The 15242-nt window shown below is 37.7% G+C and overlaps 1 protein-coding gene across 3 annotated transcripts in view; it reads left to right on the forward strand.

Moving 5' to 3' along the window:
* The window catches only part of LOC140727509 (MORC family CW-type zinc finger protein 3-like), a 99553-nt gene that overhangs the window by 58484 nt on the left and 25827 nt on the right, over positions 1-15242 (forward strand). For all 3 annotated transcript variants that reach the window (XM_073044897.1, XM_073044898.1, XM_073044899.1), the window contains 2 exons: positions 8340-8468; positions 10063-10137. In XM_073044897.1, coding sequence (XP_072900998.1) covers positions 8340-8468; positions 10063-10137 — 204 coding nt within the window. The remainder of the gene's footprint in view (positions 1-8339; positions 8469-10062; positions 10138-15242) is intronic.

A 15242-nucleotide genomic window follows, 5' to 3' on the forward strand; every position in this document is an offset into this window, starting at 1 on the left:
TAGGTGGAGATTTTAACTTTTGTCTAGATCCAGTTTTAGATAGATCAACAAAGGTTGTCACAAAACCAAAAGCAGTAAAATTAACTCTATCATTGATGAAAGACAAATTTGATTGATATATGGAGAAGAATTAATCCAAAAGAGATTATTCATTTTATTCAAATAGACATAAAACATATTCAAGGATAGATTTTTTCCTATTATCAACGAATATTCAAGATAGAGTGAAAAACGTGGAATATAAAGCAAGAATATTGTCAGATCATTCTCCTTTAATAATGACAATGATAATGATAGATAAAGAGGAATCAATTTATAGGTGGAGATTTAATTCAATATTATTAAAACGTCAAGATTTTTGTGATTTTATGAGAAAACAGATTCAGTTCTTTTTAGATATAAATTCACATTCAGTTGATGATAAATTTATAGTGTGGGAAGCAATGAAGGCTTATTTGAGAGGTCAGATAATAAGTTATACTTCTAAAATTAAGAAGGAATATATGATAGAAATAGATCAATTGGAAAAAGAGATTACAAAATTAGAAAAAGAATCCCAAAGAAATATGACAAAAGAAAAACAAAGACAACTTATTAATAAGTTACAATATAATACACTCCAAACATATCGAACAGAAAAAGCAATTATGAGAACTAAACAGAGATATTATGAACTAGGTGAAAGATCACATAAGGTTCTTGCATGGCAGTTAAAAACAGACCAGACTTCTAAAACAATAAATGCAATTCGAACAAGAGTAAATAAAATTACTTATAAACCTTTAGAAATTAATGAAGCTTTTAAGAATTTTTATTCTGAGTTGTATAAATCAGAATCACAAAATGATAATGTCAAGGTAGAAAGGTTTTTATCACAAATAACTCTTCCAAAATTAAATACGGAAGAACAGAAGGGATTAGATATGCCTTTTACATTGGAAGAGGTCGAAGAAGCCCTAGGATCATTTCAAAGTAATAAATCTCCAGGAGAAGATGGTTTTCCGCCTGAATTCTATAAAAAGTTGAAAGATTTATTAATTCCTCCTTTTATGGAGCTAATACACCAAGCGGAAAGAACGCATAAACTTCCAGAATCTTTTTCGACAGCTATTTTAATAGTATTGCCAAAAAAAGATAGAGATCTTTTAAAGCCAACATCATATAGACCTTATTTCTTTATTAAACACTGATTATAAAATAATAGCAAAAATCTTATCTAATAGATTATCTAAATGCTTACCAAAATTAGTACATATGGATCAAACAGGATTTATTAAAAATAGACAATCGGCAGATAATGTAACTCGGTTATTTAGTATAATTCATTTAGCGCAGAAGAGGGAGGAAATGAGCATGGCAGTTGCTTTAGATGCAGAAAAAGCATTTGATAGATTGGAATGGGATGTTTTATTTAAGGTATTGGAAAAATATGGATTAGGAGTATCTTTTATAAAATGGATTGAAACCTTAAATACTAATCCCAAAGCTAAAGTAGTGACAAATGGTCAAATTTCAACACCATTTCAGTAAACAAGGTCAACTAGGCAAGGTTGTCCTTTATCACCTGCTTTATTTGTGTTGGCGATAGAGCCATTAGCTGAATTGATTAGAATGGACCCAGACATTAAGGGTTTCAGAGTTAATCAGGAAGAATACAAGATTAACTTATTTGCTGATGATGTTCTGCTTTATCTAACAAACCCATTGCACTCGTTGCGTAAATTATCCTATAGATTAGAAGAATATGGGAAAATATCAGGTTATAAAATAAATTGGGATAAAAGTGAAATTTTTACCTCTTACTAAAGGAGATTATAGTCAATGTCGATTAATAACCCAATTTAGATGGCCGGCAAATGGTATAAAATATCTAGGTATAAGAGTTGATAATGACATAAAGAACTTATACAAATTAAATTGTTTACCACTATTGAAAAAAATTCAAGAAGATCTTGATAAATGGATGGTATTACCAATAACATTAGTAGGTAGAGTAAATACCATAAAAATGAATATATTCCCTAGATTACAATATTTATTTCAATCACTACCAATACAATTACCCCAGAAGTTTTTTCAAGAGCTAAATAAATATGTGAGGAAGTTTCTTTGGAAAGGTAAGATGTCAAGAATATTGTTGGAAAAATTGACATGGAAATTTGAGCTAGGAGGGTTACAACTTCCAAATTTTAAGAATTATTATAAAGCAAATCAACTTAGATTTATTGCATCTTTTTTTGAGAAAGATAAACCGGCATGGATTAGAATAGAACTAGATAAAATAGGAGAAAACACACCAGAAGATTTTATATATAAATGGGAATCTAAATGGATACGGGAAAAGAAAGAATCTCCTATACTAAAACATTTGATTGACTTATGGAATAAGATAAATGTTGACGATGAGACAAAGAAATCCTTATTAGCAAAGAGATCTTTAATTCAAAATAGACTTATTCCTTTTACAATGGATAATCAACTTTTATATAATTGGTTGCAAAAAGGGATCAGATATATAGGAGATTGTTTTGAAGGAGGTATATTAATGTCATTCGATCAATTAAAGAATAAATATAAACTATCAAACAACACTCTTTTTTTGTTACTTTCAACTAAGGGCTTATTTAAGAGAAAAATTAGGCCAAACAATGTTATTACCGAAATCCAATGAAATAGAAACTTTAATTAAAAAATTTATCTCTTGTATGTATAATTTGATTCAAAAACAGGCATTAAGCAAGGAGTCCATAAGTCAAGACAAAAATGGGAAAGTGACTTGAATATTAAAATTGAAGAAAAATTTGGTCAAGACTATGTCTTGAGAGTATGACAAATACAATAAATGTCCGATTAAGATTAGTGCAATACAATTTTTTACATCAATTATATATTACAGCACAAAAAATAAATAAATTAAACCCAAATTTATCTGATCAGTGTTTCCGATGTAACCAAGAAATTGGTACTTTTTTACATTCTACTTGGTCTTGTTCTAAAATTCAACCTTTTTGGACAAATTTAAGAGTTTTATTGGAATACAACTTCCACATAATCCAATATTACTTTTACTAGGTGATATTGAAGGGATAAAACCGATATCCAAATTGAATAAATATCAGAAAGAATTTATAAAAATTGCATTGGCAGTAGCCAAAAAGGCTATTGCAGTTACTTGGAAATCGGATACATATCTAAGTATAGATCGTTGGAAGAACAAAATTTATGGCTGTATTCCACTTGAAAAAATTACTTATAATTTAAGAGATAAATATGAAACATTTTTGAAAATTTGGTGCCCTTATTTACAAAAGATAGGATTAAATATATAGGTGCTTCAAAGATGAAATAATTGGTTACTTGGGGAAAGAAATAAATATATATACTAAAGTTATTACGACCTCCATGGAGCATGTGGGGATCTTCCAATATCCAGGCAGTCCTTTTTTTTTCTTTCTTTCTTTCTTCTTTTTTTTGTATAGGGATGTTAGGGGGGAGAGGTTAAGGGGAGGGGGGATGGATAACATACATTTTCTTTTTCATACACTTTTATTCTGTAACTACTTGAAAACACAATTAAAAAAAAGTTCTACTGAGTGTTTTTTATAGACCATCCAATAGTAACAGGGACATCAAGGAGCAGATGGGGGACAGATTCTGGAAAGGTGTAATTAATAACAGGGTTGTCATGGTGGGAAATTTTAATTTCCAAAATATCGATTGGCATCTCCCTTGAGAAAGGGTTTAGTTGGAGTGGAGTTTGTTAGGTGTGTTCAGGAAGGTTTCTTGACACAATATGCCATAAGCCTACAAAAGGAGAGGCTGTAATTGATCTGATATTGGGAAATGAACCTGGTCAGGGGTCAGATCTCTCAGTGGAGAGCATTTTGGAGATAGTGATCACAATTCTATCTCCTTTACCATAGCATTGGAGATGGAAAGGAACAGAGGAAAGCATTTAATTGGAGTAAGGGGAAGTATGAGGTTCTCAGGCAGGAACTTGAAAGCATAAATTGTGAACAGATGTTTTCAGGGAAATGTACGGCAGGAATGTGGCAAATGTTCAAGGGGTTTTTGCGCGGAGTTCTGCATAGGTACATTCCAGTGAAACAGGGAAAGGATGGTAGGAACCGTGGTGTACAAAGTTTGTTGTAAATCTAGTCAAGAAGAAACGAAAAGCTTACAAAATGTTCAAAAAACTAGGTAATGATAGAGATCTAGAAAATGATAAGGCTAGCAGGAGTGAGCTTAAGAATGAAATTAGGAGAGCCAGAAGGAGCCATGAGAAGGCCTTGGCAGACAGGATTAAGGTAAACTCCAAGGCATTCTACAAATAGGTGAAGAGCAAGAGGATAAGGCATGAGACATGACAATAAAAACTGACTTGAGTTGATTTGACTTGAGAATAGGACCAATCAAGTGTGATAGTGGAAAAGTGTGTGTGGAAGAGGAGGAGTTAGCAGAGGTACTTAATGAATACTTTGCTTCAATATTCACTACAGAAAAGGATATTGGCGATTGTAGGGATGACTTACTGTGGACTGAAAAGCTTGATAATGTAGATATTAAGAAAGGATGTGCTGGGGCTTTTGGAAAGCATCAAATTGGATAAGTCACCGGGAGGGAAGGAAAAGAAGTGGGAGAGCTATAGTGTTAGGGGATTTGATTGTAAGGGGAATAGATAGGCGTTTCTGCGGCCGCAAATGAGACTCCAGGCTGGTATGTTGCCTCCCTGGTGCAAGGGTCAAGGATGTCTCTGAGCGGCTGCAGGACATTCTGGAATGGGAGGGTGAACAGCCAGTGGTCGTGGTGCACATAGGTACCAACGATATAGGTAAAAAACGGGATGAGGTCCTACAAGGTGAATTTAGGGAGTTAGGAGATAAACTAAAAAGTAGGACCACAAAGGTAATAATCTCTGGATTATTACCAGTGCCATGTGCTAGACAGAATAGAAATAGGAGGATATTTCAGATGAATACGTGACTTGAAAAATGGTGCAAGGGGGAGGGATTCAAATTTCTGGGGCATCGGAATCAGTTCTGGGGGAGGTGAGACTGGTATAAACAGGACGGTCTGCAGCTGGGCTGGACTGGAACCAATGTCCTGGGGGAGCGTTTGCTACTGCTGTTCAGGAGGATTTAAACTAATGTGGCAGGGGGATGGGAACAAGTGCAGAGAGACAAAGGGGTGTAAAATGAGGGTAGAAGCAAAAAGTAGTAAGGCGAAAAGTAAAAGCGGCAGGCAGGCAAATCCAGGGCAAAAAGCAAAAACGGCCACTTTTCAACATAATTGTATAAGGGCTAAGAGTGTTGTAAAAACAAGCCTGAAGGCTTTGTGTATCAATGCGAGGAGCATTCGTAACAAGGTGGATGAATTGAATGTGCAGATAGTTATTAATGAGTATGATATAGTTGGGATCACAGAGACATGGCTCCAGGGTGACCAAGGATGGAGTTCAACATCCAGGGATATTCAGTATTCAGGAGGGATAGACAGGAAAGAAAAGGAGGTGGGATAGCATTGCCGGTTAGAGAGGAGATTAACGCAATAGAAAGGAAGGACATTAGCTTGGAGGATGTGGAATCAATATGGGTAGAGCTGCATAACACTAAGGGGCAGAAGACGCTGGTGGGAGTTGTGTACAGGCCACCTAACAGTAGTAGTGAGGTTGGGGATGGCATTAAACAGGAAATTAGAAATGCGTGCAATAAAGGAACGGTAGTTATAATGGGTGACTTCAATCTACATATAGATTGGGTGAACCAAATCGGTAAGGGTGCTGAGGAAGAGGATTTCTTGGAATGTATGCAGGATGGTTTTCTGAACCAACATGTCGAGGAACCAACTAGAGAGCAGGCCATTCTAGACTGGGTATTCAGCAATGAGGAAGGGTTAGTTAGCAATCTTGTCGAGCGAGGTCCCTTGGGTAAGAGTGACCATAATATGGTGGAATTCTTCATTAAGATGGAGAGTGAAGAATTCCACCTGCTGCGCAGGTTGACTCTGTGGTTAAGAAGGCATACAGTGCATTGGCCTTCATTAATCGTGGGATTGAGTTTAGGAGCCGAGAGGTAATGTTGCAGCTATATAGGACCCTGGTCAGAGCCCACTTCGAGTACTGTGCTCAGTTCTGGTCACCTCACTACAGGAAGGATGTGTAGAAAGGGTGCAGAAGAGATTTACAAGGACGTTGACTGGATTGGGGAGCATGCCTAATGAGAATAGGTTAAGAAACCTGGGTCTTAGCACTCAGATCTGCAGCTGGATCTTCAGCTTCCTCATAGACAAGACCCAGGCTGTAAAAATAGGGGACAAGCTCTCCTCTACAATCACTGAGCACTGGTGCCCCACAAGGCTGTGTACTCAGCCCCCGCTGTACTCACTGTACACCCATGATTATGTAGCCAAGTTTCCATCAAACTCAATATATAAGTTTGCTGATGACACCACAATTGTAGGCCACATCTTGGGTAATGATGAGTCTGAGTACAGAGAGGAAATTAAGAACCTGGTGGCATGGTGCGAAGACAATAACCTATCCCTCAACGTCAACAAGACGAAGGAATTGGTTGTTGACTTCAGAAGGAGTAGCAGTCCGCACGACCCCATCTACATCGGTGTTGCGCAGGTGGAACAGGTCAAAAGCTTTAAGTTCCTCGTGGTGAATATCACAAATGACCTGATTTGGTCTAACCAAGCAAAGTCCACTGCCAAGAAGGTCCACCAGCACCTTTACTTCCTGAGAAAGCTGAATAAATTTGGCCTGTCCCCTAAAACCCTCACTAATTTTTATAGGTGCACCGTAGAAAGCATTCTTCTAGGGTGCATCACAACCTGGTATGGAAGTTGTCCTGTCCAAGACCGGAAGAAGCTGCAGAAGATCGTGAACCTAGCCCAGCACATCACACAAACCAATCTTCCATCCTTGGACTCACTTTACACCACACGCTGTCGGAGCAGTGCTGCCAGGATAATCAAAGATAAGTTCCACCCAGCCAACATACTTTTTGTCCCACTTCCCTCCGGGAGAAGGTTCAGGAGCATGAAGATACGTACGGCCAGATTTGGGAACAGCTTCTTTCCAACTGTGATAAGACTGCTGAACAGATCCTGACCCAAATCTGGGCCGTACCTTCCAAATATCTGGACCTGACTTGCACTACTGTACTTTCCCTTTTCTATTTTCTAATTATAATTTATAATTTAAATTTTTATTATATTTACTTCGATTTGTACTTCAGGGAGCACGAAGCGCAGAAACAAATATCACTGTGATGATTGTACGCTCTACTATCAATTGTTTGGTGACAATAAAGTATTTGTATTGTATTGTATTTGTATTGTAAGTGAATTTGGCCTTTTCTCCTTGGAGCAACAGAGGATGAGAGGTGACCTGATCGAGGTGTATAAGTTGATGAGAGGCATTGATCATGTGGATAGTCAGAGGCTTTTCCCAGGGCTGAAATGGCGAGCATGAGAGGGCCTAGTTTTAAGCTGCTTGGAACTAGGTACAGAGGAGATATCAGGGGTAAGTTTTTTTTATGCAGAGTGGTGAGTGCGTGGGATGGGCTGGCAGCGATGGTGGTGGAGGCAGATACAATGGGGTCTTCTAAGGGACTCCTGAATAGGTACATGGAGCTTAGAAAAATAGAGGTTTATGGGTGACCCTAGGTAATTTCTAAGGTAAGGACGTGTTTGGCACAGCTTTATGGGTTGAAGGGCCTGTATTGTGCTGTAGGTTTTCTATGTTTCTATAACTGAGTAATTTTGGTTTCAGACCAAATTTTATAAGGATGCAAACTGAATTTAAAAGATTAAAACAACTGCAACAATACATTAATTGACTGAAGTGCCATTCGGTATTTTCCATTATGTTCTTCCTCTGAGTTTGCTTTCAAGCATCTTTGAAACACTTATTTTTGTGATAGAAGAGATTGTAGATGCTGAATCTACAGCCATAAAGAATTTGCTGAAGGAACTCAGTGGGTTAAACAACATTTGTGAGGGGAGGTGTTTGTAGCAAGTGCGGAGGACGGAATTGTTGCTGATGCTTCAAGTTAGAATTCCGCATCAAGACTGTGAGGGGAAATGGCCACTATAAGGAGAAGGGGTGTGGTGAGACAGAAGGTCAAGGTGATTGGTAGACTGAGAGGTGAAAGATGTCGGGAAAGTTGTGCCAACGAGGGCTGTTCTGACATTACTTTTGGTGTATCTGACGTGTTAGGAGCCATTTCCAAGGGAGAATATAATAAGTTTGAACTTAACTTTGAATTCATATTTTAATATTTCCCCAAGCTATAGACTGCGCAATGCTTATTTTTTGTTTTTTTTTTCTGAAGGGAGCTTCCTGATCAAGTATGGGTCCAGTGTGATAGTTGTTTGAAATGGCGAAAGCTCCCAGATGAGATGGATCCAGATATGCTTCCTGACAAGTGGTTCTGTGCCATGAATCCAGATCCAAAATACAGGTAGGATGACTTTCTTTTAGATTTTTGCCTTCCATGGGTACATTGTGCATATTTATATTGCTCTACTTGATGAGTTACACATGACAGGGTAAGATGATTTTGAAAGAATAACAAATAATTTTGACATTAATTCTACAGGGCAAAACCTCTAAGCTTTGTTCTTTTTCAGACACTTGCCTCCAAAGTCCATTTTTCTTTCCAATAATTAAATTATCTGTGTAAAAGTTTGTTGTGTGGATTTCACTTTCTTTGTTTACAGAGGTATTTATAGTTAATTATAATCAGTAAAAAAAGAATTATCCAGCTTAAAAATCACTTGACTGGAGGGTATCCACTGGTCCTATCTGTCCCAAGAAATGCTCTGTATACAATGATTTCCTGTCTCTAGGAAAACTGTTCACTAGTCTTTCTGCAACTCCAGTTTTTGGCTGTAGATTGTCTAACATAGAATTAATTTTTTTTTGGGAAGGCAAACAAATTTCAATCTCCAATCAAACCTAATAATCACTCAATTATCTGGGTGACAACTGAGGTACACATATTGCTTTTTCTCCAATAAAATGAATTGTGACTTTGATTTTCTTCTGCCCTCCAGTAGATGTTGAATTTTTAATTTTAATTCAGAGATGCAGCACAGTGACAGACTCTTCCAGCCCAATGACCCCACACTACCCAGTTACACCCATGCGACCAATTAACCTGTTAATTCATTCATCTTTGGAATGTGAAAAGGTTTTGCTTTAATAATTAAAAAAGTGACAACTTTATGTTCCAGCTAAACCCAGAAATGAGAATAATAGGCACCATGTAATATTGTGCAATTAATTGAGGTTTATGGCTCTAAATAATTACTTCAGCTGCTAGGATATTATGGTCAAATTAACCACAACTTTCGTGGTTAAAGTTCTGAGTGGCGAATAATTTCTCTTTCTCATCTGTGGGGTTTATTTCAAAAGGTGAAAGTTGTCTTAAATGATTATATTTGGTTTCTGAAAGGGAAACAGTTGATATCTTCTGTTAATCTTGCATTCAAATCTTCATTCTCCAGTGCAGGAGACAAAAATGAAAACTACAAATTTTGGAAGCCTGAATTTAAAATTGTTTGCAGAAAACAGGGCAATCAGGCATCCTGAACAATAGATATGTCATTGCTTTGCATGAATGCTATCATTGTGCAGGTTCTCACAAAATCGATTTGTCTATTTAGCAACGCAGTGCAGAGTAAGCCCTTCTGACCCTTCGAACCATGCCCGTCCCAGTAACCCCACAACTCCGATAAACTCTGACCTAATCACAGGATAATTCAAATAACCAGTTCACTTACCTGGTATGTCTTGAACTGTGGGAGGAAGCCAGACACCTGGAGAAAACCCACACATTCTGTGGGAGGACTTACAGAGACTCCTTGAAGAATGGCACTGGAATTGAGCTCTGAACTCGGAAACACCCCGAGCTGTAATAGTGTACTGCTAACCACTACACTACTGTGGTGCCAAAATAATAACTGTTCTTTCAATTTCTGTGTAATACTGTAATTTTTCTTTATTCCTTCATTCAGGTTTAATTTACTTCTAGTTATATTTTTAATTATTAGGAATTGCAGAGTCCCAGAAGAACCTGAAGATAGTGTTGAGGATACTCCCAGTTATGAGAAAAAAAACAAAAAGAAGTAAGTGTCTTTCATTGTCTTTCATTAATGTTATTGTAACAGTTTGCTAAGTCCTGTTATACATTATCATGTTTGTTGTCTTGCATATTTCTACCTTTGTTGCAATTCAATATTTTTAATGTTGCCGATGTGTCCTGATCATAAGTTTCAGACTAGAGATACAAGAGATGGCAGCTTCTTGAACCTAGAACAAAGTTCTGACATAGTGTTTCAATCTGAAACCAACCCTTATTCGTCACCACTATCACCCCCACCCCCATACATGCTGCTTGACCTGCTGAGTTCCTCCAGCAGATTTAGTTGTTTTAGCCAGGCAAATGAACACTGTGGACTGCACCATTTCTCCAAAGGATTTCATATTCCCACTTGCACCTTTAGTAAGGTGGATAAAACATCTGGGTACTTGGGTAACATGCCAAGACCTGGTAACAGCCCTCTGCAAGAGTGTGGAAAAATTACCAAAGCTATTTATTTGAGAATTGAATTGCAAAGAAAAAGTTTTGAGTTGCTTAAACTATAATGATGTGGGTAGACTCTGGATTCTAGAATACTTTCCATGAATGGAAAGGGTTGAAAAAAGTAAGATGTTTTGAAGTTTATGCATAGTCCACTCATGCATTCCTATCGAACCCTTTCCCGTTCTTTACTCTGGAACCATAGGAAACGTAACACCATCCAGGGACCTAAGCAGCCCTTCCAAGTGCAGCAAAGAATCACCTGCATCTCTTCCAACCTGGTCTACTGTATTTCCTGCTCATGATGTGTCTTGCTCTACAATGGAGAAACAAGAATAGGCAACCATTTTGTGGAGCTCTGTCCACAACAGCCATCTCAAGCTGCTGGCTGTATGTTGTTGGATCTGAATGTTTGATTCTTGGATTAGACTGTTATGTTCTTTGCAGTTTTAACAATCGATTATCTGCTTGTAGTTGAAGTAGTTCTTGTATGTATATGCAAGTTTAATATGCCTTTCATGGCTCTACAAAGTATAATTCTGAAAAGCTCCAGAAGTTTTTTGTTTGGCATTACTTGAATAAGTGCTTTCTTGTTGGTTAACTTGGTACTGCAATATTCAAGTGAAAGCTTTTATTGGTTAATTCTTATCTAGAGATTTGAATGGAATTTTCCATATCTGTATGGATATAAAATAGCTAAACACAAAGCAGTGCCATCTTAATATTTTTAGTCCTTTAACCATGGCTTTCTCTTCACTAGTAGACCCTTATCACTGTCTGTTCAACTTTCCTCTTCCTTTTCAACTCTTCATAAAATGATCGTGAAGCAACAAGTTTATGCCTTTTTCCTGACTTCTAAAAGAATCTTGGATCAAAAACCATCAGAATCCAACAATGTTGTTTTAACACCTTTTCACTCCGCTGACCTGTCTGTCCTTGGCCTTCAGAGAGGCCAGACACAATTTATTTACCGTAGATTCCGGACTACAGAGCGCACCTGATTAAAAGCCGCTGGCTCTAATTTTAGAAATAAAATCAATTTTTTACTTGTAAAGGCCGCACCGGATTTTCGGCCGCAGGTGTCCCACGTTGTAATATGAGATATTTACACAGAAAGATATTACACGTGAGGATTTTTTAACTTTTAATTAAATCCATATGGTAACAAAAACAAATACATATTGCAAATGCTTTTTTTCGAACCGTGCCCGTAACGCGGCTACTTTTAAATATACGTTGCGTATACTTCTTTACTGAACAACATTCCAATATCTCCTAACGACTGGTAAAAATATATATAGACTGCAGCCTACCAGGAAAAGTTATTGATCGCCTTTAACTTAAAAGCAGCGTTTTGGCTCCGCCGTTCCCCCCCCGCCGTCCCGTTTTATCGCAAACGGCATTTAAAAGCAGCGTTTCGCTCGGGTCTAATGCCCCCTCCTTCCCGTTTATCGCAAACTGGTATCCCACAAGACGCGGCGAAACCGGGTGTGACGTCATAGCATCCTGCGATGTAGTACAGAAAACAAATATAGTTAAAACTCTTCTAACTTTAACTAGAAAATGAATTACTAAGCGAAAATATTATAAACTAAATAACTGCCATAAAGGCAGCACAATGCTTTTCTTCAAGTGTTTTCCATGTTGATGAGGGTGAGTACAAATGACTGATTTACAATAATTTAATTGTGAAAGTGCGCTTGATTTATCGTACAATTTCATTGGACCTCTGTGAACTACTCATCAATTTTATTGGTCTACTGTTACGAGGCAAAATGTTTACGAGGCGGCATGAAAAAAAATCATGCATTAGCCGCTCCGTATTAAAGGCCGCAAAGTTCAAAGCAGTTCAAAATGTGGGAAAAAAGTAGCGGCTTAAAATCCGGAATCTACGGTATTTATTTTTATTTATATTTTTAAAATTTTTTAAAATTAGTTTTTCAAAACATTTTACAAATTTAAAACCCCAAATCCCAATGAGGAACATTAATACAGTGCAAATTTAAGCATGCAATAACAATATGTTACAAAGGAAGATAATTTAACAAAAAAGCACCTAAATTAAAGACAGGTAAGCTTAGTATCCTCCCCAAGCCCCACAACACAAGAAAAAAACAACTCCAGACCGACCACAACACAATATACAGAGTATAAGTCAGGACAGTCAAACTCCCAGACTGTGAATACACTTAGCAACAGAGGATAATAATGCCTACTACCAGGAAAAAAAAGGGAGCTAAAAGCAAGGGACCGAAAAGAAGAAAAAAAAAACCCTAGTCAAGAGGAAGGTTATGAAAGTACTCGATAAAAGGTCCCCAGACCTTATGGAACTTTAGATCCGAACTAAGAACTGAATAATGAATTTTTTCGAGGTCCAAGCAGGCCATAATGTCGTTAAGCCATTGCGCATGGGTGGGCGGGGCAACATCTCTCCATCTAAGGAGGATCAAGCGTCTAGCCAGGAGAGAGGCAAAGGATAGTATTTGGCATTTGGTCGGACCCAGACATAAATCTGTCTCGCCCCAAAAACCGAACAGAGCAATTAAGGGGTTTGGTTCTAGGTGCTGATTCAGAATACACGATAATGTAGTGAAGACATCTTTCCAGAATTTCTCCAAGCTAGGACAGAACCAGTACATATGGATGAGAGAGGCCACGCCCTTCTTGCAGTTATCACAGAGCGGACTAATGCCAGGGTAGAATCGAGATAGTTTAGATTTAGACATATGGGCTCTATGAACAATCTTAAACTGTAAAAGGCAATGGCGAGCACAAAGAGAGGTTGAGTTAACCGATTTGAGAACTGAGTCCCAGCTCTCCTCGGATAAGGAGATATTTAAATCCTGCTCCCAGGCCATTTTAATTTTATCCACAGGGGCCCGTCGTAAGGCTGCTAGTTTATCTCGGATAATTGATATTAAACCTTTACCTAGTGGATTAATGGAAAGAAATAGGTCCATAGCATTTTTCGCAGGCATTTCAGGAAAGTTAGGAATTAAAGGAGCAATAAAGTGTCGGATTTGGAGATATCTGAAAAAATGAGCGTTAGGCAGATTGAACTTAACAGAGAGCTGCTGAAAAGAGGCGAAGCAATTATCAATGAAAAGATCTTCAAAATGTCTAATGTCCTTCCTATACCAAACATGGAATGCTGAATCGTACTTAGTAGGTAAAAAAAGGTGATTATGTGTGACAGGGCTGAAAACGCAAAACCGCTGGAAACCATAGCATTTCCTGAACTGAGCCCATATACGCAAAGTGTGTCTAACAAGAGGATTAGCTATTGATCTGGGCAGACTACTAGGGAGTGCAGAGCCAAGAAGTGCAGAGATAGATACCGTAGATTCCGGACTACAGAGCGCACCTGATTAAAAGCCGCTGGCTCTAATTTTAGAAATAAAATCAATTTTTTACTTGTAAAGGCCGCATCGGATTTTAGGCCGCACCGGATTTTCGGCCGCAGGTGTCCCACGTTGTAATATGAGATATTTACACAGAAAGATATTACACGTGAGGATTTTTTAACTTTTAATTAAATCCATATGGTAACAAAAACAAATACATATTGCAAATGCTTTTTTTCGAACCGTGCCCGTAACGCGGCTACTTTTAAATATACGTTGCGTATACTTCTTTACTGAACAACATTCCAATATCTCCTAACGACTGGTAAAAAATATATATACTGCAGCCTACCAGGAAAAGTTATTGATCGCCTTTAACTTAAAAGCAGCGTTTTGGCTCCGCCGTTCCCCCCCCGCCGTCCCGTTTTATCGCAAACGGCATTTAAAAGCAGCGTTTCGCTCGGGTCTAATGCCCCCTCCTTCCCGTTTATCGCAAACTGGTATCCCACAAGACGCGGCGAAACCGGGTGTGACGTCATAGCATCCTGCGATGTAGTACAGAAAACAAATATAGTTAAAACTCTTCTAACTTTAACTAGAAAATGAATTACTAAGCGAAAATATTATAAACTAAATAACTGCCATAAAGGCAGCACAATGCTTTTCTTCAAGTGTTTTCCATGTTGATGAGGGTGAGTACAAATGACTGATTTACAATAATTTAATTGTGAAAGTGCGCTTGATTTATCGTACAATTTCATTGGACCTCTGTGAACTACTCATCAATTTTATTGGTCTACTGTTACGAGGCAAAATGTTTACGAGGCGGCATGAAAAAAAATCATGCATTAGCCGCTCCGTATTAAAGGCCGCAAAGTTCAAAGCTGTTCAAAATGTGGGAAAAAAGTAGCGGCTTAAAATCCGGAATCTACGGTAATTCTTTAGTGGAGCTCAACTCCATTGCCACCCAGTTAGGGCAGTTGGGTTGGCCGTGGAAGAAAGACCAAAAGGTAGCACAATGTATATTAGCTGCCCAATAATATAAACGAAAATCAGGTAAAGCCATGCCACCCTCTTTTTTAGATTTTTGGAGATGGATTTTATTAATTCTCGAGCGCTTATTCTGCCACAGATATGACAAAATAATAGAGTCTAAGGAATCAAAAAAAATTTAGGAATAAAAATTGGGATAGATTGAAATAAGTATAAAAATTTGGGGCGAACATACATTTTAACAACATTACTACGACCTACCAAAGACATAGATAGAGGTGACCATTGTACCAGACTCTGTTTTATGGCATAT

This window comes from Hemitrygon akajei, chromosome 5 (assembly GCF_048418815.1).
Source record: "Hemitrygon akajei chromosome 5, sHemAka1.3, whole genome shotgun sequence".
Taxonomy (NCBI): Eukaryota; Metazoa; Chordata; class Chondrichthyes; order Myliobatiformes; family Dasyatidae; genus Hemitrygon; species Hemitrygon akajei.